The sequence below is a fragment of the Toxorhynchites rutilus genome, chromosome 2, assembly GCF_029784135.1.
Source record: "Toxorhynchites rutilus septentrionalis strain SRP chromosome 2, ASM2978413v1, whole genome shotgun sequence".
Lineage (NCBI taxonomy): Eukaryota > Metazoa > Arthropoda > Insecta > Diptera > Culicidae > Toxorhynchites > Toxorhynchites rutilus.
This window is the reverse complement of record NC_073745.1, coordinates 117314180-117341619: the sequence shown is the minus strand read 5'-3', so window position 1 is coordinate 117341619 and position 27440 is coordinate 117314180. Positions and strand designations below refer to the sequence as shown.

The 27440-nt window shown below is 40.3% G+C and overlaps 2 protein-coding genes across 9 annotated transcripts in view; one reads left to right on the top strand and one right to left on the bottom strand.

Moving 5' to 3' along the window:
- LOC129769292 (kinesin-like protein unc-104) overlaps positions 1-5376 on the top strand; it is a 202933-nt gene extending 197557 nt beyond the window's left edge. For all 8 annotated transcript variants that reach the window (XM_055771432.1, XM_055771431.1, XM_055771436.1 and 5 more), the window contains one exon: positions 50-5376. In XM_055771432.1, coding sequence (XP_055627407.1) covers positions 50-167 — 118 coding nt within the window. In that variant the 3' untranslated portion in view covers positions 168-5376. The remainder of the gene's footprint in view (positions 1-49) is intronic.
- A 33-nt stretch (positions 5377-5409) lies between these two features.
- Positions 5410-27440, bottom strand: part of LOC129769294 (Krueppel-like factor 3) — a 419258-nt gene continuing 397227 nt past the window's right edge. Inside the window, exons 5-7 of the mRNA XM_055771442.1 lie at positions 22473-22590; positions 15371-16245; positions 5410-15309 (exon numbers count right to left, since the gene is read on the bottom strand). Of these exons, the coding sequence (XP_055627417.1) occupies positions 15137-15309; positions 15371-16245; positions 22473-22590 (1166 nt within the window). The 3' untranslated portion in view covers positions 5410-15136. The remainder of the gene's footprint in view (positions 15310-15370; positions 16246-22472; positions 22591-27440) is intronic.

The following is a 27440-nucleotide window of genomic DNA, read 5'->3' as shown; positions in this document are numbered from 1 at the left end:
CTTGGCTGGCTGGCTTACTAAAATGTTTACTTAACCTTTCTTCCCATAGATCCCGGCTCGCGCGACGGAGCGTCATCAGCAGCGGCAGTAACGGCGATGCCCCGTCGATCATTGCCCTCTCGCAGCAGACGCAGCATCAGGTCAGCGGGGGTGGTTCGGCAAAATGAGATACGATAACGATGGAGTCCGTACTGGTGTACTAAGCGCACGGTCTCATCTCCATCGTCCCTACGAGGCTACGAGGCTACACCAGCGGCGACGGTTAGTGATAGTAGGTAAAGATCGGAATGGTGACCGTCCCACCGTGGGAGGACGAAGCAGCTCGAAGGTGCTTCTCTTCGGTTATGTTAGCGAGCTGGTTTGGTTCTGTACCAGACTGAACGAACTTTTGTTTATGGTTATCCTTCAATTGCTGTACGAGTGTTGAAGCTGCTTCAGAGAAGCGACCAGTGAGTATTATTACTACGGACACCGGACACCGGCTCCATCGGTGAGTTTTGCATAAGATGAATGTAAACGAACAAAATTGAAGAAACATCACAAAGAAACATAGTTAAAAGTTAGACTTTGTCACACTGCAAAGTTGATTGGAAGGCTTAGCATTATTTTTAGAATGTTTCAAAGTGCAAACATTTTTGACTGCAACAGTAAAGTATTTTTGATCTTTAGAAAAATATATATATTTTTATACATTCTTATTTTTACCAGTTGTGTAGAATATATTTTTCGTTTCTGGTTCTGATAATAAATAGGGACACCAATAAGATTGATCCTTCAGTGGCAGCTGAAACGCTGCATTTCAGGGAAGCAACATGTTGGAGCGTTTGATTCGCGACTTGCAAAATAAAATGAACAAAATAAACCGGGCTTCGTTTCGGAATTCCTACGCTTTTCCTAGGAATTTCACAGGACCATTCACCGCGCGACCACAAGATATTTCTCGAAACGGGTAAACTTCGTTGATATAGCTCTACACACACACAGTCACTGATCACACGTTCAAAAGTTCCAAGGTGCTCAAGACCCTCCGAAACGACGAGAGCAAAGGCACGTTAGCATATTCGTTCACGGCGCGGAAGTTGCAATCGATAGGTCGAGGATTATTAGGTTGGTTACTCACACTTTTCGTCTTCAGTTCTTGCCTCATTGCGAAATGAATAGGATAAGGAATAAAAACAATAACATTGATATTAATAATAGAAGTTTAATAATTGAATCAAGAAAACACACAAAAAAAAAAGTGCAGAAAAAACAAGTATTTAACGTATTCAGAATTGTTTCTCTCTCTCCCGATATCTAATGGTCTAGAGAAATTGTGAAACTGCTGCGGGAATACCATACCCATAAATAGGATAAGTCGCTGGAAGGAGGAAGACAGACGAAAAGATGAAACTGTTTCTATTATTCATTGTAAAAAAAACAGTTGATTGATATTATTTATTTTCGTTTCGAAAATAAGAGTACTCTCTGTAAAGAATCTGTAAATATCATTGCTCATCATTTCCACTAATTAGCCGTTAAGACTCGACTATGGTTTTTATGTGTTATGCTACGCATTGTTCACCCAGGTTCTTCGTTATCTCGGATCTCGGAAGCGGAAGCGTTCAAATTGTAAATAGATAGGAGATTTCGAAATCGATCCGTTTTTTTTTGTTTGAATTTGCTTGCAAAGCTTGTTGACATTTGTGCTGATGGGCTCGAGGTTTTTCGTTTTAAAGATTGTTTTGGAACATACAATGATAGACATTCGTTTAGGCGCACCTTATTTTTCCTCAATGTGTTTAAAACTAAGTCAATTATTTGTTCAGTTTTGCTCATAAATGACGATTATTGTTTATTTTCATCGAATTCATTATAAAAAAAAACAGTGACAATTCAATTTTGACTTTTTTTTAGGTTGCAATGAAAACCTAAATACAGAACATGCAGGAAAAAATGAAGGATTTCGAGTGCATATAACTCGAACATTTCTTAATAGATCGGAAAGATGCTTGCATCAATTGATAGAAAATACTTCTACGCGTCAATCACAATTGATAAAATGTTATCTTTTTTGAGATAAACAATTGAATATCTGTAAAATGTCAAGCGTTTTCTAAACGCCCTAACTGTCAAGTTTTGATTGGCCCGATTTACGGTTTCCCCAATACAGACCTCTAAATCAATGTGTCTGGGGGAATCCGCTTTGCAAATATACATGCAAGTAAGGGGTATTTTTGTTCCCACGTTAGGGAAACACAAATACCCCCTTTTTGTAGGGGGTATTTGTGTTTCCCTAACGCGGACTTCGAAATCAATGTGCCTGGAGGAATCCGTTTTGCACATTCTTCGTGAGGATACCGACTGGACAATATCGTTGCTGGGCAAGCTGGACGGCGAGGGATCGAATGCTTTTCTCAAGGAAATGGGGGTAGAGGAGTAATATGAGGAAAGAGAAAATTGCTACATTCAATCGATAATTTAGTAAATACAATACAAATCCTTATTAAGACAAGGTAGTCCCATGTTGGTGCTCCCGTGGTCGAGTGGATAGCGTCCCACTTAACATGCCGGGGGTTCGGGTTCGATTCCCGTTCTAGTCGGGAGAATTTTTCGTCAAAGAAATTTAATCTGACTTGCACTGTGCTCTGTGTTATAGAAATGTTATGTGCATAGAAATCTCAACTAAGTACTAATAAAAATGACACAAGTAATACTACGTTGAGACGACGAAGTTCCTCTAGGAATGTTAGTGCCATTAAAGAAGAAGAGTCCCACGTCAACCTTGCGGTAATATCATAGATATAACCCACCCATTTTTGTTCTCAAAATAATTCAAATATGTGAAATTAGGGTGGACATTCGTTTAGCCGCATCCTCAAATTTCAATAAAAAAAATTGTGCAGCAAATTTCAAGTTCAATCGGCAGCTAATATTTTGTATGTCCACCTCCATTTCGGATCACATTAAAAAATCGATTTGGCATAGAGTCAGACAGCTTTTGAAGTGTTGTCATATCAACCCAGCACTCCTGAATTACTGCCTTGAGGCTGGAAATGTTGTCATATTGTCGTTCGTTTGCATAGACCATCCCGGCAAAGATTCCCCATAAATTCTCTATGGGATTGCAATCGGGACTGCAAGCAGGCCATTCAAGAAGCGGAATGTCCTTCTCAGCAAACCATGCCTTTGATTGCTTGGAAACGTGGATCGATGCATTATCCTGCTGAAAAACGATGTTCTCAGTAGCGTTATTCTCAATATGGCCAATCAAAACGTCCTCCAGTAACTAAAGATACCTTTCAGAGTTCATTCGGGTGGAAATGAAACAAATGGGAAGCTTGCTGTGATAGGAAAAGACTCCTCACACATTCAAACTTCCGCCCCAAAGTTTCGCTTCGATCTCACGACATTCCGCTGACTTAAATCATGTCAACAGCAACTGTAACAGTCCGGGCCATCCAAATTAATTTTTTTTGTCGGAAAACACAACATTTCGCCATTCTATTTTCCATTCCATGTATTGCCGGGCGAAATGTAGACGGGTTTGCTTATGAGTGGCGGTCAGTTTCGGCTTCCCTTGAAATTTCTTCCACTTGATGTTTGGTGATTCGTTCAAGATGCGCGCTATATGCCTCTTCGTTACTGGAACAACCTATTCTGCTTTAAATTGTGAGCAGGACAATCATTTCTTTTTTGCTTCGTGTCTTATTTGACCATTAAGACGCAAAGTGTTCCCTTTTGTAGGTCGTTTTATTCCATATTTCGGGCCCATTTTCAAGAAATCACGTACCGCGACTTGAAAACTTTTCTTCTTTGTACATCTTTATTATTCTTCGTTCTTCCTCTGTTAATCGAGTACCTTTTTTCTCCGAAGTAAATTTTCAAAAAAAAAAAACACAGATAAAGACTCGGTGATCATACGAAAACCTGGATGTCTCGGGAAAAAACGACGTTTGAATGTTTACATCCACCGATGCCGCCTTGTGCGTGTGTGAGTGTGACGCGCGTCCTTTCAATAAAAGTAACTAAAATATATTACCACTTCGTTTGCTGAAGTGGTAGTATATTTATACCGATAAAAAGAACATCCTAATTGTTTTGTAAGTGTTTCAAGTATTTTTCAAGTGCGACTAAACGAATGTCTATCACTGTACAAGCTAGTTAATACTCAATTTGCTATCCAGTCCGATCTGACCCGGAACCTGTAACCAAATTCCGAGCATTCGGATCTTATCCAATTCGCATTCATTGCCAAGCAACGCGCTATTGTCAGTTTAACTACGCGATCCTTGTTTTGCATCGACAATTGTAGTGACGCTCCGGTGTTCCTTCAGTTGTCGTTTTGAGTCGACATATTTTTTTCGTTTCATTAGAAAGGCGAATAAACCAAAGATTAGTTAAAGGCAAAAAAACAAGCAGAAGGAACAGATAGCTATAAGAAGTAGGCAAATAGTATATAATACAAGACAGTAAATGTGATTTTTAAACAGAACCTTCACCTCCGTTAGGACTTAGTTACTGCTTTGGTTTGGAATGTGGGATCGGAGATACGGATCTCGCATGAAGTGACGCTCGAATGTCACTTTCTTTATGCGACGATTCAGCGTAGATCGTTCCTTCGTCATCGACGGAAGCTTGGTCTCCTCTGTCACTGCTCAAAGCGGTGAGAGCGAGGACCTGATTTGCTGCACCAAGAGCAAGAACCTCACGTCCGGTTCTTGTCTCACGCCTGAAGAAGTGTGTTGTATTTAGAACCATCAACCAACATTCCACTCTTATTTACACATCGCCGCTCTCTACTATTATCCTAAATATAATTAAATTCTCTAAATGTATAGCAATAGTGAATCATCTCTAAAGACAGTGAAAGTCAACAACAAAACATATATATGTGTTGCTCTTATTTGTTCCTCTCAGCTGATTTCAATCTTCAAACAAACCGAGAACAAAACAAAGCAAAACAAAAGGAAAAAAAGAAACAACATTTAAAGTATTTAATGAACGCAGACAAATTCTATATTTGCAAATATTTGACGTATATAATCCCCAAGAAGAAAAATTGGAGCAGCTTGCTGAAATTCAACATTTGGAACGCAGGGCGGTTTCGACAATTGCAAAGGAAACAGGCAGAGCCGCAAAACCGACAGCATTATATATATAAAGCAAACAGAAAACAAAATAATAAAATTATTCAACCATTATTTATGAAACATAAAAAGGTACACACTAAGATAACTCAAACAAACAAAACAAAAAGAAAAACAAACAAAAAAAGGACAGTATATATACAAGATGGAAACTGGAAACAACAACAAAAAACATGCTATTTAAACTACACATTCTATTATAAAAATGCTTTGGATAAAAGTGAAATAAAAAGGTAATAAAACACAACGCGGCGAAACGGTTCTTTTTACTGTCTGTGAAATTTCTTTATTCTTCCTCTTTCTTCGATAAAAATAATCTAAAATCTTTCACGAATGTATAATATTAAAATTCTTCTAAAAACGTTCAACAAATAACTGCATGCCGCGAGGCGGCATTGCACTCACGGGGGAAGGGAGTCAACATCGTTATAAAATACTGGCGCTTTTTCCGTTTCTCATTCGAGTTTCACTATTACTGGCGCGTACTCTCAGGTTCCATTGTACATTGTGTTATTATCTACAAAACTCGACGCTTAAAACTACCTACAAAACAAAACGATCGATCTAGTTACTGGCTCACTCGTTGTGTGGACAACTGTCACTGTCAGCTCAGCTAGCTGAGCAAAATATGTATAACAATATCATCTGGTTTATTCGGAATCTCTGCTGCTGCTGCTGCTTGTGTCTTCTATTGTGTGTTTGTGTGTTACAAAAATAGGAAAATTATATCTAACGTCGTAAACAAACATTCCATCCAACTGCGATAAAAATTTCTCTTAACTATTCAACAATAAAAAAAGGGGAACATTTATTATTCGTTGTCACATGTCGCTCGATTATCACTTTCTTCCAATGTTGCTCACATATCGTCTCTTAACAACTAGTTTGGGATTTGTTTGTTCTGTAATTGCACTTGTTGCTTTTTTTTGTTTCGCTTCATTCTACCGTTCTAACATTTCTCAAACTCTTATGTACAATAACAATTTCCTACTGTTAATTCTACTCACTAATGTTAAAACTTACTAAATAAATTAGCTACTGGATGTTTATCGACTGGCTGTTTTGTTTTTGATTTTGTTTTTGTGCAATGCTGGGGAGAAATATATATCAGCTGATGCTTGTTGCGAGAAATCTACTCTGAAATCGGGGTATCCGTTTACTATGAAACATTTCAGTTGCATAAAACGAGGAATTTCGCCAATGCAACACAATGACAAGTGTTCTAGCGTTGGAATTTTGTAACCAAATCACCATTGGAGCGTTTCAAATTTAAAATGCACTAAAGTTGTATGTGAATAAGCTTTTGAGTGTATTTCATCATAAACTCAATCTTACCGCTGCTATTTCGTATCAACACGTGAAGCAGGCCACGAGTTTTTTTTTGCCAACAATGTGAGTTGTATTGTACTGTTGAGCTTGTATTCTTTATTTCTTAGGACATTCTTCCTGAAAATGTGTTTTGTTACGTTTAGTTGTGAAATTATAGTGCTTATTCGTCCAATCAATCACTGATTTTACTGTCCTCACACAACACGACGAGGAAAACAACAAATCAGAAAAAACGGCATTCGTCCCAACAGGTACGTATATTTTTGAAGAAAGGCGGTTGTATCCGTGAGCTTCGGACCATGATTACATAAGCTTCCCGCATACCCATTGGAACAGATGAGCCCTGGGGTTCCTACCTTTCTTGTTTGTTTTTCTTGTTATTATAGAGACTTTAAACTTTTGCAGTTCATTCGTCTCTAGCCCTGAGAAGGGCCTTTGTGGAAGGAAAACTACTTCATTACTCCACCTTCACCATCCATTCCCGCTCGTTTTCATTGAGCATTCGAAACAATTTCGATACGTTATTCATGTTGCACGCGTGATTTTCCAAATCTGATTAATGTGGTTGTAGCTCACGAAATGCTAAACCTAATCCAATCTATAATTCGAAATTTTCAATTTTGCGACTTGGTTCCCGCTGACTTAACACTCGATTAATTCAGCAATGAATAAATCAGTACACCATTTATTCATTAAGTATACTTATTCGTAGTCTTGAATTTTTTGTTGGATCTTGTGCGACTTACCTCGACGAGAGTCCGTAAAAGAGTGGGTGAATGGTTGGTGGGGAGATGCTCGGGTCGTGTGTGTGAATTGAGGCGTTATTCGTTTAACGGCTTTGTACTACTCCGCTTGCAACGGTGGATGATGGTACTAGCATAGTTAGGCTCCATTCACAATAGCGTTTTATATGCCACACAGATCTCTACTTCGTCAAACTGATCAAGGCGAGCAACAGCTTTGAAATCAGGAATGGAAAAACGCCAAGAGTCTCGGTTTCGCACGCGCGGTAAAGCCACATATACAGTAAACATTCACTAACTGGGCGAAAAGGGAAGACCACTTATCGACATTCGCGTTTTAACTGGTCCGGCATGTTAAACGTCAAATAAAATCGAGGGAAACTTCAATGAATTGTTTGATTGGCATTGTTCCTGTAATTGGATAAACAAAAGGATTCCAATGGAAGTTTCGCATTGAGTGCGACAACAGGTATAACATATGATTTGAGAAAATTATTTTTCTGTAGTTTAATCAATGTTTTTGTCGTGCGAAAATAATGTCAACTTTCATAACATTTAAAATTACATTCGAATGTCCCTCACAGCAAATCTTCCATTTGAATATGGCGTCGATTGTTTATGAAATTCTGCTTTTTAACTGGTCCAAGGACCAGTTAACGTTCGCCCAGTTAAACAGCAGACCAGTTAAACCAGGACCAGTTAGCGAACGATTACTGTAGTTGGCCGTGAGGGAAAATGCTCGTACAATACGATGCCAGCTTTCCGGAATGTTTGCCCATGCGACCCATTTATAGTCATGCTGAAAGCCGGTCTCACAGGAAACTGACACCGTTTGAATGACTAGGGATACCATCTGGTCGGAGTTGAAAATCAGAACACCTCTCACAGTTACTATTATGACCAAACCATTGTGATTCCTTGAGATATAAATAAATAAAAACACGTGAAATTCATTTATTTAACGTTCAGAGTCTTCAAACATCAAGTGCAATAGCACCGAATAACAAGCCACAGGTATGAAACGCAAGAGCTCCTGCAACCCAAATTTTCTGAGCGGCTGGATTTCTGCACCACATAGTTCAGCATGGATTTGGAAGTGGATTCCAATGTCTCGGTGTATGAATATGCTTTCCCTAATCAGATCTACCTGTAATGTTCCATTGTTGATTTTAAACTTCTGCTCCAACAAAATGACTAAACCTACATACCGCTATCAGCCACCGGAACCACATATACAGCGTTGGTCTCATAATCCTTAAGTTCTTTTGTGAAAAAGAGGCTCTTCTGGCGCAATTCGTCGGGAAAATGATTCTTTTAGACATTTGAAAAAAAATAACTTGGAATATCGAGACAAAAAACAAAAACATCACCGTGGCCACATCACAAAACTCTGGTATTCAATAAAGAAAGTTTTACTCAAAAACATAATACACTGAAAATAATTCAGATTCTGCAACAAAGTGGAATTTTTCATGAAAATCAGAATAGAGGCTAGATTGTGAAAAATAAATTAGGCCGCCCCAAATAGATTTCAAAATGAAGACATGTCCTGCTAAATCTGGACAGATGGTAACCCTACTCCAGACCATCTTCACTCGCATAGCTGAAATTAATTCGAGGAAGCAATACGAGCAAAGCCCGTTGGTAATTTCAAAATTTCATAGCAGCATCACGACTGGTCCTTCTATGAGAACCAGCTTTGTGGGAGGAAAATCACGTGTTCTGACGGCAGCACAGAAATATCTTGATTCTGAATATCTTTTAAATCGATTGTGTTGCTATGCATGATCACGTGCTCGTGACCATGAATCTTACTCATGATAATTTCGCTAAACCGTTAAACCGATTTCGTACCGTCAACAGAACAACATCAGCCAGCAGGGACGGATTGTGTGTCTCGCCGTCAAACACCCATGAATATGTACTCCTCTGAGTCATGTAATGAGTCCGAAACTTGTAAGTGGTTTGAACCGGCTTTTTCCAACCATTCGGCAAACTCTCGCTGACCGGGATCTGCCCGTATGTATGTTCGCAAAGTGTAAGTTTGAAACAAAGGCCACAGATAACTAAATCGATGGGTAGACTGAATGACGGCTTGCTCCAAACCCTTGATAATAACAGGTAGCAGTTGCTTCCAGTCTCTTCCCAGCAAACTGATATTCCTCCGATAGGAAACGTTCGGTTTTCAGGTGCGATCAATAAGTTCGAGTAGGGCTCGCGAAACTATCACTGCTTCGTCGAAAATTAGGCCGTCAGGATCGCACAAAAATGCGTCCCTTTCGATTATTCAATAGTTGTTTCTCAATATTTGCTACCAGGGCTCGGCATAGTCATAGTCAACTGAGGATTGTCAGCTGACTATCTGACTGACTATGTCCGTATTCAGTCGGAAATGGCTTTTTGCTTCTTCAAGCAGTTTCTCCGACTAAACGACTAAACAGTCAGTCGGGCGTGTAGTCCACCCTTAGGGCATCCATATACTAATACACAGCATTTGACAGCGTCAAACATGTCCGGGTCGCGAATGCAATGTCACTCGCGAGAACTTCCAAACTCTCAAGCAAGACGGGTCTATGGTACTAGGTGAGGCCGTTTCGTCACTAAGTTTGTTAGGGGAGCAGTATATGAAAACACTACGGAAAAAGCAGAAGAGGAATTATTTGCTTGAAGCGTGAAAGAGACAGACTGATCACGAGCGAGCTTGGGCACAAGCGTATTGTGCTTTGTTTACCAACAAGACACAGTAGACTCACAAGATGGCTGAAGAGTGATTTTAGCAAGTTGGCCCACCTTAGAATATACCTCTAGGCGCCTTGCTCTCAAGCTGGTGTAAATCAAGGCGCTTACGTATGGCAAGATTAATGTTTTCATTCGGATGAACATCTGCCTCCTTTTAATAACCGTTCACGAATTATGGCATCGGAAACGGATGTTAAGGATGAGTCGACGAATATATTGCGACTTGGGGTCACCTAGTGTGAGTAGTTGAAGCGAAGCTAGCAGATATTTGCACGCAACAATTTGTGAAAAACGAGCTCTCCGAGAGTTGCTGAAACACTTTCGTGGGCAGGTAAATGCGACCGAGGTTTTACTTCATGGGCTGCGAATACATTGTTTGTTGTTGATAAGTTGGATTCGCTGCTATCTCACGTGCGCTCTTAATTTAACAACAATAATGAAACTTCTGCGGCATAAATAGGGCCAGCGCTGTTCTGATGGAAACACCTTCGCGAATCTATATTTTTACCAGTGAAGAGCAAACGCAAACAACGACGTCAACAGTTGTACTTATAACGCTTGCAGCGACCGGCGCCACTTAGACATGCTTAATCTTAAATTTAGAAATTGTTGATAAAATCGAAAATTTGAATTGAAATATTGTTTCTTGTTTAACCACACGCTAATGGGTTCGTCCCTTTGTCTGCCACCCAGTTTTCCCCCGATACGCTGATCGGGTTTACCAATGAGGATTATTTACAGGTACAAAATGCAAACGAGGAACGGACTTATCTTCAAGCAGGTACAATATATTTGGCGATGTATTCATTTCCTCTCAACTTATATCAGCGGATGGTAGTCAACCAGCGATAACGTTTAGAGTTTATTTGCCTGTTTCCCAAATCGAACATATTTTTATATATATTTTAATTCGTATCCTCCCAACGATTGAACGATGGTGACGCATGACTGTAGTACCAGGAATTTGAAAACCTGAGAAAGTAAAAGCGGAACATAAACATCGAAAAAAAGAAATTAAAAAATAAAATGCTCTCAAATATACCATTGATTTGTTGATTTGAATGGTTTGTTCACAAACCACACCACTCGCACTTCACGAACGTTACGATTCATCAAGAGTTTTCAAACGAACATTACGCCACATTGTTATTGCGAGATATGTTGTGTTGCATACCATTAGACGGGAAATTCCAGCAATCCAGCAATTTTTTGCTTCACACATGAACAGAAAATGTAGTAAAAAAATAAAATAAAATTTGACGACTAAAATGGGTATGTTTTCCGATTGCGCTAACCACTCGCTTTCCTCCTTGATGAGACGAGCAATCTTTTTGCCCGCATTCGGGCATTAGTTAACAATATTAATCCATGAATTATTCTCCATTTGTTGATAATAGGCGTTTATTAGTTGTTGCATTGTACGTTGTCCAATCGACTCATTCTCAATTCACGTTTTTATCGTGTAGGTCTTCTTACTAACACTTTATGCAATGTCGGTCCAAGATATCATGATATCGACCATGTTATTTGGTAATGTAAAAATGCAAATAAAGAATTTAACTGGCTGCTGATTTAGAGATTCGAAAGCGTATATTAGCGCATATCAGATTATTATAAATTGAAAAAAAATCATATTTTTAATTTTTGGATATGTTATGTAAAAGATCCTCCGCATACTTCCTCGATTGCAAAATCCAAAGCAATGAAAAAACTCAATTCAAATGCAATTTTTACACACAATCACAGTCCTATGTCAAGAACCCGTCCGTGCCCCTAGGCCCCTAGACCCATAAACTTTTTTGCATCAGAAATCATGTTTTCGTCCACTTTATATGGACGTAAAAATAAGATTGCGTACGCGGGCATAAAATTAGTGTCAGGGGGAAATGGAAGTGTGGATTGAAGTCAGTTGAATGAAGAGGCAGATTTGTATTCATTAGTCGCATCAGTTAAAATAACCACTGACTGGACTAGTTCACCAGTCATCCTGGCTAGTCAACGCTAGTCAATTTATTTTCTAGTCAAGTTACTTTTTGTTGACGGCGACTGCCGAGGCAGTTCTAGTCGAAGCGAAGCTACTGAGAGTGGAGTCGGTCTTCATTTTTCACCTTCGAAAATTTCGGGCCCTGTTTGCTACTGTGGTAGCTGTTGGGTCTGGCCCATCTGAAACACCGTGTATGCCGTGTGGCCGTTTTCCAGCAGCTGCGCTGCAATGTCCGTCGAGGCCACTGTGAATATTTTTTGCCTCGCGCTTCAGCAGCATTGAGAGCGGTGTTGAATGTGAACGATTTGCCTATTCATCCCGATGCCTGACAGAAAATGAACAGTTCCAACAACTGTAGAAACTTGTCAGCAAGCGCCTTTTTCTCAGAGTTCATAGCGGCAGCGGCGCGCTGCCACAATCCGTCAGCAGTCTTGGTTGATTCTTTTGCTGCTGCGTATCATATTGTGGATTGCTCGCGCAAAGCTCAAAGTATGTAGTCAATTGTGACGTATGCTTTCAGCTATTTGCTCGTTCAAGCGCCTCGTTCTCATCTTCAAACATGATAGTCTCCTTTCCAGTAGACTCTACAATTGTGTGGGACATAGCGGGTAGTTCAGCAGATGATAAGCTGCTTCATAAGTCGTCATGAATCTCATCTGTTGATATTCCACGCACTCGTCAATTACAATTTCTTCCCGTTCCTGAATTGCTGCCTCAACGAGTTGCTTTCTGAATTGCACGATAGCTTGGTTCGAGCCCGTGTTGATTTATTTGAAAATGTAAATCATTGCGGAAAGAGGAGCTTTGATGCACTCAACGTCGCGGTGCGCATCGACCAGCATAGACAAAAAGGGATTGTTTTTAGCGCTTCCATTGTCTGGTCTTTTTGGCTTCATGTATCCTTGAGTTGTGATAGAGGATTCTTTAGAAAGATATATTCGAACGCTTTCCATGCGCATGCGCTATTCTTAATTTGGCAGTTCTACGAAGCCAGAGCTCATGACCCGTTGGTGCGAGGCCCGTTAATATGATGCTTCACAAAAAGATTCAAGTACCGTTTGTTGTAATCGACATTATTCGGATCTGGTTGTTCTGGTAGCTCCGCTGAAATCCATTTCTCACACTCGTCTGGCGATACAATCTTGATATCAGACGATAACAGCAGATGTAAGTGGGTCATTCCATGCTTCTGAAATTCAAGATGGTATGCCCACGCCAGGGCCTTGCCCTTGGTACCATCCTCGATGGCCTGCATAGATAGATCACTTTTTTGCTTGAACACGCGGACAATCAACGGCGAATTAGCGTAAGCACATTGCCCTGGAACTAGATTTTCTTTGATCTCTAGTCAATTGGGATTGCCCGTGAACGTAAGGAAAAAGTGCGGGGCTTCAAAAGCATTGAACAATGTGCACATGTATTGTGGAAAAGGTGCGCCGTATAGTCTGGATAGTTTCAACTTAACAAATTTTACCTGGTAAAGGTATGTGTTTTCCACTCGAACACCTCGATCTTGTTCAAACACTCGACGAGATCGGAATATCGTGCGATTCGCTTGTTTTCAAAACGCATGCGCACATAACGGGTGTTCAATAAAAAATGAGAATGATTTCAATACCTTTCTGTAAAAAAATAAAAAGCGTGAATTTTTTTCTCACCGTGAGAATTGCTCTCTGGGCTCCCTAGAAACGGGTTGCTCGCTTCGGTCGGTTGTTCGATCATAGATGGCGTCGAAACAATAAGCACTTCGCGAGTGCGTTGTACGGTTCTTCGAAACGCGTGGAAGTCAAGGAAAAAAATTACAGTAGACACTTTTGAGACGAAAAATTCCCGGTAAGCACTGTTCACCGGATTCTGGCATCCCGGATCGCTGAGCAAAAGACCGGTAGTGGCCGTCCGGCGAAGATCATGACGAAAAAGAGGAAGGAATCTCTGAAAAAACTTTTCGACAACAAGGACGGTATGAGTTTGCTTAACTCTTTGCTAAGTTTTGGGAAACATGAGTTTTCACATGTTTCCCAAAACATGAAAACAGCTTCTTATGGTTCAATATACTGGTTTTCGAAATAATTGGCCAATTGTTTCATAAAAATGTGTTTTTCCATGTTTGTTACTGAAATTAAACAAGCCGAAAGGTAGAACATTTTTATCGGTGCTGGTATAATGGACATGTAGTGGGGGGAATATGGACATGTTCATTACATACGAAACGTAGAGGTATATCTCTCGCGAGAGAAATAATTTCGCACTCTCTCAGTGTTTGTGCGTCCAGTAACTGAAATAGAACAAACAGAGAAAACAATAGAAAAAAGAGTTTAAGATTCTTCCCATCACATTCCCTCATGCATTGGATGTAATTATGGATGTAACTGTCCATTTCAACCACAATGCAATTATTTCAATAAATTGAATTTACCACTCACGAATGAATTTACTTTTCTGTACATATCTAATATCGCTTCTCTGTTAACTCACAATCTGAAATATAACCATCAGCGAATTAACCCTTTCTCTACGAGCGTTGAGCGCAATGAGCAGTGTGTACGAGCGTCGTCTTTAGACGACATCAGGGTGATAGTGCACATCGATCACACAGCGGTAGCACTTCTACGGAGCACACTATCGTAGAGAAAGGGTTAAATTTTGCAATTAAACCACTCAAAGTGCTTAATATTGAAGCCGCAAAAATTACATCCACACGCGGAATCATGTATGGTTTTCGGTTTTTGTTTCCCTATTCCACTTTTGATCGTTATCATTGCTGTAGGGTGGTTTAAATATTATGGAATAACATGTAGAAGGTGTTCTCATTAACGGGAATCTGAAATTCAAAATGTAACTATACAAATCAACCACCTGTCCATACTACGTCTCCCCCCCCCCCTTGTCCGTTTTACCCGCGGTTCCCCTACCAACAAACCATTCAAACACTAGAACACTTGCTCACATTCGATAGAAAAAAACTTTCTTCTAATACAATTACAATAGGACGCCAATCACAGATCTTCACGATTACCACTAACTTTCAACATCTTAACAACTATGCGAAAGCCTACATCAACGATGAAGATGATAACTACAACATAAATAACTTATAGAGAGAATTACAAAATGAGATTCAAAGGTTCATGCCTAGCAGAATGTTGCTTTGAGTTGCGGAGTATTGATATTTTGTTGCTTCCTGGGGTCGGAAATTACAGCACCATCACCAATCAATGCCGTTTCATGTGCAACGAGAGGTGATCCGAGCGGCTGAAGGAACGTGTGCACAGTTTGCAGCGAAACGGCTTGAGTCCGGTGTGCTTCCGGTAGTGTCGCGTCAGCTCGTCCGACCGCGCGAACCGCCAAACGCACCCCTCCCAGGTGCAAATGTATGGCTTTTCACCTGTTGAAGAAAAACGAATAGTGATGGTCATTTCTCAATGTTAATGTAGCGTTGAACCAACCTGTATGCGTACGCTTGTGGGCCTTCAGGTGAGAGCTTTTGGTGTATACCTTGTCGCACCCGGTGGCATCACATCGGTGAATTTTTCGGTTCTTGGTGGTTGAGCACTTGGGGCCCTCGCCTCCACCTGCTACCCCAATATCGGGTGGTGGTCGAGGCGAGAGGGAGAAATCGGTCATTTCGGTTTTAAGTCTAACGGGACTGCTGCAGCTCGCACTACTGTGATGATGGGCTTCCAGAAGGGCACGACCAGCGGCCACAGCTGCGGCCGCTGCCGCCGTACTGGCCACCAGTCCGGACGTTGACGGCGAGGGTTGCAGTAATCGGTGGAATGCAGCTGCCGCAGTAGCAGACTCACTCAGCGGGTGGTTTTTGGGCAGGCTCGAGGCTATTGAGGCAATCGATGCAGCGAGGGGAATCGGTGGCACCAGATTGGAACAACTTATTACTGGCACTGGATGCAGAGGCGACACCTGAGGGGACTTCACCGGGTGCGGGTGCGTCTGCTGGAGATCTAGAAAAGGATGTGGCGGTGAATGGCGGGGGATGTCCTGCGGGGATATCGCATGGGGATTATGAGGGTGCGGATGATGGCTGAAGGCACTGGCGGCGAATGGTGAGAAGTGAAGCCGCGTAGGACTCTGCTGAACACAATAGTTGTACATAGGATACGTTTCACGGAAGGTACTTGTTTTCGACTCATCATTAAGGTAATTGTTGTTAAGGCTAAGGTTGTTGTTGTTATTGGCTATGGCGACGTCTTCCTCGCTGTTGCTACTGGCGCCGATGGGGGTGCCGCCACAAAGTGACGAAAACAGTTGATTGTCGGTGAATGGCGAGTGAGTTTTACTGGCATTGTTGCTGATGGAGAAGAATCTGGAACGAAGATTCGTTCGAATTAGTTATCATATCTTACGTCGAAACCTGAGTAATATTTTTCATTAATTTGAAACTTAAACTACTGTCTTAATTCCCACAAAACCATCATTTCTAAAAAAAGAAAAATATAAAAAAAATATATCAGTTCTTAAACATTGGAAGCCGGTGTTGCGGAAACTGTTTTAAATCATATCAGATGTTCTCGTTTCGGGAACCTTCTTTTCTGTATTATGGTGACTTTTAACCTTTTGGCTAGTTCGTCACTTTTGGCTTTACTTTTATTCCGAAGAAAAAATGTCGGGAGTGAGAATTGAACTTGTGACCTTTAGTGTGAGAGGTACGGGTGTTAACCACTACGTCAGATCGCCACGGGAACCTTCGAAAATCGTATTTTAAGCAGTTTTAACCACAAAAGCAATTGTGTTTGTGTTTGAATAAATCATAAAAGAATGATTATTATCCTCCGAGATTGTTCTCCCAATATGTGTACTATCCGATCGACGGTTCTTCATACATGGAAACGTTTGTGGACACTCAAGACGGTAGCTTGGTCAATTTCAACGATTTCGCAATTTCTGAACAAACTTCCCGGTGAAAACGAAATGAATGGCGCGTCATTGAGCTCCGTCTCACGTGTTAGTGAAGCAGCAATTAAAACTTTTGAAGTAGAAATAATGAATCAAAATTAACTTCTCCGTATCAAATTAGTGTTCAATGTAAATGGAAAGCTTTTTTTTCACGTGGTAAAATAATCTCTTACGAAAATTGTATCTGAAGTCTATACACTCTGTCCAACTTCTATAAGACCAGGTGATGATCTTGCTGCTTTGTGTCATTGTAAACAAACAATGCTTCAATTTATTTTCTAGTGTGTAGGTATTGGTGACTACCATACTATGCATGATTTTCATATGTGTGTGTGTGCAAGCGCATGTTTTCGCATTTTCAACTGTCAACTTTCTATAAGACCAGTTACATTTTCCGTTGTTTTAGTTGTTTTTTGATCAATTAAATCTGGAAATTCTGGGAAAGGGAAAAGTCCTCACAGAGAGAGAAGAAAAACAAATCGATACATTTCACCAAGAAAATATAGATATCAGAGAAATTTCTCGTCGGATTGGACGATTCCATCAAGCAGTGCTCAATTATTTGGCGAATCCTCAAGGATACGGTAAGAAGGAGAGAGCTCCACGTAAATCTAAGCTCTCTGACCGGAATAAGCGGGAAATAACTAGAACAGGTTCGAATACCTCAAAATCGCATGTGCAAATAAAGCAATATTTCACCTACTTACTACGTCAACTAACTCAACTAACTACTACGTCAAATTTTGGTAAAAAAATCCTCACATAAAGAGGGCTTAAAAGCTCTTAAAGGGCTCCTCATCTTACACCATCTCACATCGGAAGACATCTGAGTTTTGCCAAAGCTCACATGAACCGACAGTGGGGCAAGATATGACATGACAAAGAATGTTTTGAAAAAATACGTTTTGTTATATACTATAACAAAAAGTTCTTCAATGTATAAGTTATCTTCACTAACGAGAAAAAGTTTAATTTGGATGGTCCTGATGGTTTCAACTGGTATTGGCGTGATTTACGGAAAAAGAAACATTATTTTTCAACCAGGAATTTTGATGGAGACTCGTGTATGGTTTGGGCGGGATTCTGTGCAACCGAAAGGCTGAAAATAGCTCCCACATCATTCAAGGATTACATATAGGGTAAATGATCTTGGTTTGTCCGATTTGGGGTGTTTTTACGCTACTAGTAAATGCAAATCGATTTTTCTTCATGAAAATCACACATAATCGATACGAGTTTGGGTTTGTTGAAAAGCCCCAAGTCTCTAGTTGCTATTACTACCATAAGGTGTTGAAATTATTCACATTTCTATGTTTTTTTAACAATTTTCATTAAAGAGGAATTATGATCATGGTTTGACCACCTCTGATAATGCCCAGCAAACATTAAATCGTATAATTTTGCACGTGCCAAGTCTTACAAGAAATCCGAATAAATCATAATCGCATATAATATCATCAAAGTATGTATCGTGTATATTTGAAATCGCATAAAATGTAGAAACTCGATTTTATATACCATTATCAAATTAAATCGCATATCGGTATAATAAACATCAATTTTATGATGTACATTGTCGTAAAATATATTTAATCCGCATCATATGCGTGTATTACGCTGATGCAGTTTGTGTGTCGTATAAGCGTATAATTTAAATCGATTCAGTACTGTAGTAAATCGTGTTGCATGCTGAAGAAAATCATGAAACAGTAAATCATATTAGATCCTTATAAAGAACATATTACATCATATTGAAATGTCAATAAAATGCTGATGCACTCGAAAGTTTTAACCGCTGTTGAATTAAATTTCAGATAGCCGCGCTAGATAGCTGGTGGATAATCCAGACGACCGGAGTTCGAACCCACATCGGAGCAGTTTTCACCAAACACCAATCTGTGCCATTTTAAACATTCATATTCCACTCCCAACACAAGTCAATCAAACAATTATTATTTCTACAAACATAAATACTCATATATAAAAATGGCGATTCGTGAGGATATAATGAACATTTCACGAAAATATTTTGCGCCTTTTTTTTCCATATCTGTAATCAATCGTATATAAGTATGGCAAAAGTCGCATTTGGTGCTTTGACAATTCATGAATATATTCATATTAGATCGCAATTCAATTTCAACATAATCGCTATTATAGCCGGTCAAAGTTGCATATTCATCCAAACAAATTCGGTAAGCATTTGCCATGTATGTATATGGCCTCCACGTTTGCATGCTGTTAGGCGCATTATATGCCAACCAAATTTTAGGGCATATGATGTTATATATATGCTTGTTATGCGATTTAATGTTTGCTGGGTGGTTTGCCCAAACAATGATCATGGTTTGTCCAGTTTTAGAAATCACCATTTTTGAATGAAAACATTCGTATTCACAAGTAGATGTTGCATTTATCATTGCTTGAGTTTACTGTCATCATATTGATCCATTCATAATTTAGACTTTCTTCAGAATATTAACTTTTCTTGGGCATTTTAAAAGTGTTACCCTTAACACACTCAACACAGAGAAACTTTATCTCTGCTATCCGCGAAGGACACAATAAACAAACTGCAACGCGCCAAACGATTGGCATGGAAATCATTTGGACAAAATAACGTCATTGAATTGGACAACTCATGATCAGAATTGAGATTAGCTTTGTAAATCTGATACAAATGGTGTGCAAGCATGATGTTTACAATATTTGTAAGTGTTATAATCCAGAAAAGGTCTGAATACGTGCGAAATAATCATCTGGTGATCGATTAAAAGCTAGTTCGAATGAGGGGCGCATTGCCACAAATAGAAGGTGTATTTTATAATCCTTTAAAACATGTGATTCCGTAAAAATATACTATAAAACTACCGTAAATCATGAAAAAGACAGTTTTATTTATATGTTTTGAAACATTCAAAAACCTTATTCGGCACAGGAGCGCTAAATTAGAGCATTCAAAAAAGTGGGCAAACCATGATCATATTTTCGACTGGACAAACCAAAATCATTTACCTTATGTTCTGGAATTCTCTCTCCTACCGTTTTTGCGTGGATATCGTCACAAAAAATTACATTCCAGCAAAACAATGCTACTATTCATACCAGCAAAGAAACTAAGCAATAGATTACGGACCAAAAACTTATTTTTTTGGACCGACCGGCTCGCTCTCCAGACTTGAATCCAGTTGAAAATCTTAGGGGGGATCCTTGTACGCAGAATCTACACTGAGGGAAAACTTTACACCACGATTGAAGCGCTCAAGGTCGCAATTTCGGAAAAATGGGAAAATATCGAGAAATCCGTTCAGCAGAATTTGGTAAATGGTTTTCCAACACGAGTTTCCAAGGTTATTAGTCGAGATGGCAAGGTTACCAATTATTGACATGTAAATCAGCTGATCGTTTTGAATTTTCCATTGATCATACTTATGAATTTTGAAATGGTCTTATAGAAACTGGACAGCTGAAATGATCATATTTTAGCACAATAAATAAACAAACAACTCTTTCGAACGAAATTGACGTTAAATATACGTTATTCTAAACATTCAACAATGTATGAATGTACAGGTAAACTTCGATATAACGTACATTTCACTTTCAAAATTGTACGTTGTATCGAATTGTACGTTATATCGAAGCATAATAAAGTACTCACAAACGTAGTCTATAATACATTATTGTGTTGCTGTTTTAGTCAAGTTAATGAATACCTTCAATCAGAAGACGAAGCCAGCCTTTCTCATCATGTTTCCCTTCGTACTGTTGATTAAAGATTGATTCATTTAGAAACTAGAATCCCAAAACCAGCTGTATTTCGAGATTGATTGAAGGTATTGTTCTATCAGAAAAAAAATATTGAAAAAAATTTTCCTTTACACTTTGAAAAGGTGTACGCTATATCGAGATAAAATGTACGTTACAACGAGGGTACGTTATATCGAAGTTTCACTGTATCTTGTTGAAATGTTTGTGTTGCAACAATGTAGAATCAGGGTGGTCCTATAGAAGCTGGACAGAGTGTAGTCTTATATTATAATGATAAGTTTAAGTGGAAAACCAATTTCATATAATATACCAAATATACTTATATACCAAAGATTCGAAAAATCGAATGTCTGAAAGTCTAAACCTCTGATATCTAAACATCTAAAATCCAACAATTCAAAACACTACTCCAAAAATACTAAATCCACGAATCTAAAAACAAAAAAAAATAAAAACCTAAATGAAAAAATCCATAAATCGAAAATATAAAAATGAAGGATTCAAGCATACAACATTCCGAAATCCAAGAAACTATAGAAGAACTAAAATCCAAAAATTCAATACTCTGAAACCTGAAATCCAAAAGTATTTAAGATCCAAAAATACAAAATTTTGTGATCCAAAAATATAAAATTCTAGAAAATTAGATCGAAAAATTTTAAATCCAGATGTCGGCGATCGATACACGCCGACCTTACGACGCGAGTTGGGTTGCCGGTCAGTATTCGACGTTCTGCTGAACAGACCGTCCAAGACTTAACCAGAAGTTAGACAATGAAAATCCCGCGTAACGAGAACTCCAATGATAACTTCCTTGCAAGGGAGAGGTTTGGTTAGAACCGTCCTGCAGTACAGGGCAATTCTAATTCCAAGTTTGTTTGTAAGTTTCTATGTTCCACTTGCAGCACAAGTGAAACAGAGTAACTCAGGATTTGTAGCGAAGTGAAAGATGCAACTTAGTAAACTTCCTCACGCCGGAGGAAAACCTTTTTCGGATGTAGAGGACCCGAACGTACTACTTGAATATTCTTTGGATACTTTATTGATACTGATTATTTACATGCTTTGTGGTTTCTTAAATACTAAGATAATGGATTGTCAGCAATTTTGATGCCCCTTGCTTCCCAGTGTGAAAGGAGCAATTTCATTCAATAATATTTTGACACCCGGGAAGCAAAGGGCGTTCGAATTCTGTATCCCTTTCGAATCGGGAATATGTGTCCATGCTATACTTTTTATACAGTATGTTCTCTTCCAGTCGCTGGTTAGGTTAAACCGCGACGAAATCTAATTGCTGATCCTAGCACAACTGACCTATATCCATACTCGCGAACGCGTGCGCGTAATGAATCAGCTCTTTGTAATCTGATCCCCCGCTCGGTCAGTGGCACGGCAGCGCGCTCATATTGTCGCTTTACAGCTGGTGGAAGGAAAATTGAACGAACGCTAACAGCTGATTTCAGCTAGCGGCGACACCAGAAATCAAAAAATTAATTAAAAATGAGAGAAGCCAATATTATTGAATTCGATTTTAATCTGAAAGATCCTGTACTACAACCCCTTCCCTTCTCCAGGATATTGTAAGGACGTGACGGGTGTCGTTATTGACTATTTAAAGCTCGAATCACCGAAACTTGCACAATGAGAATGGATTGCTACTCCCAAGCGTCATTCAGTTTGTTCTTTGTGCAATTTCGCTGGTTCAGGTCAATCATCGACTGAAAACAATTTTTTGCGACCTTCTTTTGAAGATGAAAAATTAACCCATCGTCATCCAACTACAGCTAAAATTTAATTTTGAATGTAAACACAAAAAATGTATGAGGAACACTCAAAGAATCCAATCATTGGTAGAAATATACTTACAAGTCTTTCGTTTTGTGCCTTAATGCTAACAGGTGCGGTGCGGAAATGAGTGGCGGCGGTGGCCGCTTCAGTATGCCCCCACGAACGCGAATTGTGGCCGCCGTTTTTGTGTCTGTGTCTGAAATCGTAGAGAGGAAGAAAAGACAAGATTTAAATCAGTGTTAAGCAGTGGGTGAGACGACATGGCGACAAGACCACATCACCACGATCCGTATCGGATCAGCTTGGTTCAATTTCATCGCCGCTCATGTGTGATGAGAGCCGCGCTACTTGTACGAATGCCCGGTCAATCTGTTTACACCGCACGAGTGCAATCGTTTGATTCCGTAACCTTTGTGCTCAACTTAAGCCTAGAATTAATTGCGCTACGTGTTACGTTGAAGGTTGCAGTCATTTTAGCGGAAATGGACGACCGAAGAAGGGAACAGTGTATCGTAACTCTTCACAGGGGGGTTCCTCGAATAAAAAATCTCTCAACAGTTAGTATAAATCCAGCTGTAAGTGGTCCAACTGTTTGCCATCATATTTGTTATAAATCGATTCCCGCGTGGTAATATTCATTAAAGTAAATGTCTTATTGGACAGTTTCACGGATTTAGTGCGGACGTGGTATGACCTCAGCTGCCCACCTCAAAGGAGAGGCAGAATGAAAGATATGTCTCGCTAACCATGGTCGCGCGGAGTAAATTATTTTAACCCATCGACCGTGGTCTGAATGGGCCATTCCCATTTCGGACGGGACTCCTGAACAGGCGGCGATAAGTTCATTGGGTGCAATTTGGCAGTGCAACTGCAGTCGTAAGATAATTCTCGAACTGCTGAAATCGTCATAATCCATCGTTATCGTATGGCCGAGTGCCCGCGCCGTTCTTATCTCAGTCCGTTCAATGGGACGGCTAATGGGTTTGAATCACCTCGTGAGGGGCGAAAGGCAAAAGTGCTACGCGGCGAGAGATCATCCATAAAGCGTGAAGTTTTACGAATATTTTAGACCTAATCGGAGGAGGAAAAACTTGTCATTCCATTTTCACTTTTGGATGGGTCTTTCGTGTGCCGTTACTATGCTCATCATATTAACCCCGTCCCTCCTCTTAGCGTCATTGTTAATGGATTGAATGTTAATGCATCCGAATCGGGCGGTGACAAAATCATGCTTGGGTGGCTCAGTCCTTATGAGTGGTTATTCATTAAATTAATTCGTAACTTGAAACTACTACAAAAAACATGAAACGGATGTTATTCTATCATTAAAACTTATCAACCATCTCAAGCTAACTGACCTCTACTTTTTCCGATTCGTATGAGCTCAAAGGACACTGCAGATTTGCTTACAGATTGCTGCAACCAAATTAGTTTATTATTATACTTTGCAGTTGTTTTCAGTGCGGTGGTTTGCAAAAGATAGAAGAGAAGAAAAAAGGTAAGATTCGGCCGTGCGATAAAATAAAACGCTGAACGTTAATTCGCACCACGTGACAATTGCCCGTTGTGGCGATAATTTATCGCTCCAGCAGCTGGAAATTTGGCGAGCTGAATCGGCTTAACGTTCACCAGAGCAGTTCCGCTTGTCAGCGAACCCGTCGGGTTCGGGTTGGTCTATTATTGCTGAGAGATTAAATGAAATACTTTACGATGCCAATCTAGTGTCCAGACGAGTGGTGTTGACGGGAAACTATCAATGAATTGTTGTGATTTATATCGATGGTTGGAATATTATCATATATCATTTATCATTTGATATTAATTCTATTCCGTTTGCATTTGATAGTATGAGTATTAGAAATAAGTCGAGTGTTGTGATGTATCCGCAGTAAAATGAAATGTATCATCACGAAATAATACAGACAGTAACTGCTAGAACTATTAATTTTCTAGCAACATTTTAGTTTTCATTGTAGTTTTTTCAAGGCTTAACTTATAGCATTGATTGCTTATTTAACAATTACTCTATAAATGTTCCGGGAATGGAAGGCGAAATTCCTTTCGAAAATTCCTACCTAAAGAAATTAGAAAAATTAAACCAATAAATTGTCTTTCAAATTTGATTACAGAGTACAAAGGAAAGACGACTTGTTCGGTTGACGCATTCTTCAATTGAATTATACTTCAATACGATTTTATTCTAGTACTTAGTAATACATGGTAACTACGATTGGTTTGCTCAAACTAATTGTTTCAGAGTTTCAGAGTTTGTGGAAAGATTTCGATATTACAACAAAGCTTCCGGAACGGTATCGCTGATAAACCTTTCGTTAGCAGATCAGCTAGTTGCTCGCTTGTTGAAATATAGCAAATTTCTAGCTTCTTCTTGGCCACACACTCACTTACATATTTGATCTTGACATCAGTGTGCTTCAGTCGTTTCGAAGGTCCAGTTGACTTCATAATCGCAATGGTCGACTGGTTATCTTCATAGACTAATAACGGCTTTGCTTCTAGCAATCCCAACTCATTCAGGACCTTTTGAATCCAAATGGCTTCACAAGCAGCGTCAGCTAGAGCAGAACATTCAGCTTCGGTCGATGACAACGATACGGTGCTTTGCTTTCTGGTGCTCCAGCAAATCGTAGCTCCATACAGCTTGAACAAGATTCCCAAAACTGAACGCCTATCATTCACATCAGTAGCCCAGTTTGAATCCGCAAAACCAACCACCTGACGAATGGGAACCGATGACCTCTCATAGACTAATCCATGGTCTGCTGTCCCACGTAGATAACGTAGCATCCTATTGGCGTGCACCCAATGCTCTTCAGACGGATTACTCTGGAACTGGCTGAAATAGTTCACCGCTGCACTGATATCCGGACGGACGTGACCATTAAATACGTTAGGCATCCTATCAGCTCTCGGTATGGCTTGTTCAGCTTCTCCTCGGCTTCGCTCTTCAGAAGTTGAAGTCCAGCTTCCATGGGAGTTGATACTGGTTTGCACTGTTCCATTCCGAAACGCTTTAGAACCGATATAGTGTAATGTTGTTGGCTTAGCCGCATACGTCCCAGCAGTATATCTCGTTCAATTTTAAAGCCCAAGCAGACTTAAGCTTCACCCATGTCTTGCATTGAAAACTCCGACTTCAGTAGCTTCTTGATAACACCGATCACAGAAAGACTCCGGGAAATTACGAGGATGTCGTCCACATATAACAACAGGAAATACTTCTCGCCATTTTGCTCATGGTAGTATAGACAACTGTCGCTTTCACACCTTTTGAACTTCATCCGGGACACAAACTCGTGGAATCGGTCGTTCCATGCCTTCGAAGCTTGCTTCAAACCGTAGATGGATTTGTTCAACTTGCAGACCTTATTCCCCTCCTCAAATCCTCGAGGCTGGCGCATGAAGATCTCTTCCGATAGATTGCCATTCAAAAATGCCGTTCGGACATCTACTGGTGAATCAGCAAATTCTCCTGGTTCGCCAATCTACGAGTTCCCAGGTGTTGTTCTCAGCTAGCGAATTCAACTCGTCCTCGATGGCTTTGCGCCACTGTGGCCAGTCGTCCCTTGACTTCATTTCTTCAACATTATCTGGCAAGTCCTGCACATAGTTTTCTGCATTCAACGCATACGCCAGACAAGAATGGTAGTTCAGCCTGGTCGGAGGCCTACGTACACGTGTGCTTCTTCTAGGTTCGACTTTTTCTTCATCGTTCAGCGAAACGAACCCATCACTGTTATCTTCAGGATCGCCTAACGGTTCACCGATTTTCTCTTCTATCTCTGGTTCAGCTGGAATTATCGGCTCGATTACCGATTCATTTGATTCCTCCATCCGCGGTTCTGGTGAAGTCCAAAATTGCATCTTCTACTTGGTTACTTTGCTCCACTTTATCGCTAGTGTCCGAATACTTCATCTTATTCACAACGACGTCCCGTGCAAGATAAACCTTCTTCTTGTGACCATCCCACAGCCGATAACCGTTTACCCCGTAGCCTACGAAATAACATACCAGGCTACGTGCATCCAACTTGGATCGCTTCTCCTTGGGAATGAAACTATAGGCCCTGCTACCCTAGATCCGAAGTTTTGACACATCCGGTTTGTGTCCGAACCACATCTCATACGGTGTCTTCTTAGACAAGACTCCGATTGATGATGTACACCGCTGATTTAACCGCCTCGCACCAGAGCTTCTTCGGCATATTCGAATCCTCCACCATCGCCCTTGCTTTGTCCAGAATCGTCCTATTAAGGCGTTCGCTCACGCCATTCTGCTGTGGCGTATATGGAATGGTATTCTCCATCAGCACCCCGTAATCTCTACAGTACTGCCCGAATTCGCTATTCACATACTCTCCGCCGTTATCGCACCTGGGGCGACCGATCTTGCTGTCAAAGTGTCCCTCAGCCATGCTTGAATAGTATTTGAAAGCTTCCAGTACCTCATCCTTCGACGCTAGGATGTATACGGCACTGAAATGGGTAAAATCATCGGTGAATGTAACAAAGAATCTTTAACCATTCCAGGCCGCCGGGGTGAAAGGTCCGCTAACGTCGCTGTGCACCAACTCCAATGGTCTGTTGGATCTTGGAATCGGAACGTCTCTAAATGGTTGTCTCGCATGCATTCCTAGCACACAAGGTTCGCATAATTCGGTGTCCTTAAATGCGTCCTTCTTGAGAACCATTCCGTTGACCATGTTGTTCCGAACCAACATCTTCAGGCCACTCTTGCCAATGTGACCGAATCTCCGATGCCACAGCTCATACTCGTTCACCGGTAGAACTGCCAACGCCTCTTCTGATCCATTCTTGAAGATTGCATTTAACAGATACAGCTTTCCAGTAAGTTTCCCAGTAGCAACCACCTCGTTGCCTCGTTTGATCTCCACAATATTGTTTTCAAACGTTACACGCATTCCAAGCTTGCTCGCGCGCCGAATGGAAAACAAATTGTACTGTAGTTCCGGCACATAAAGGACATAGTTCACCACGCTGTTAATTCGACGTTCGTCCACGATCGAC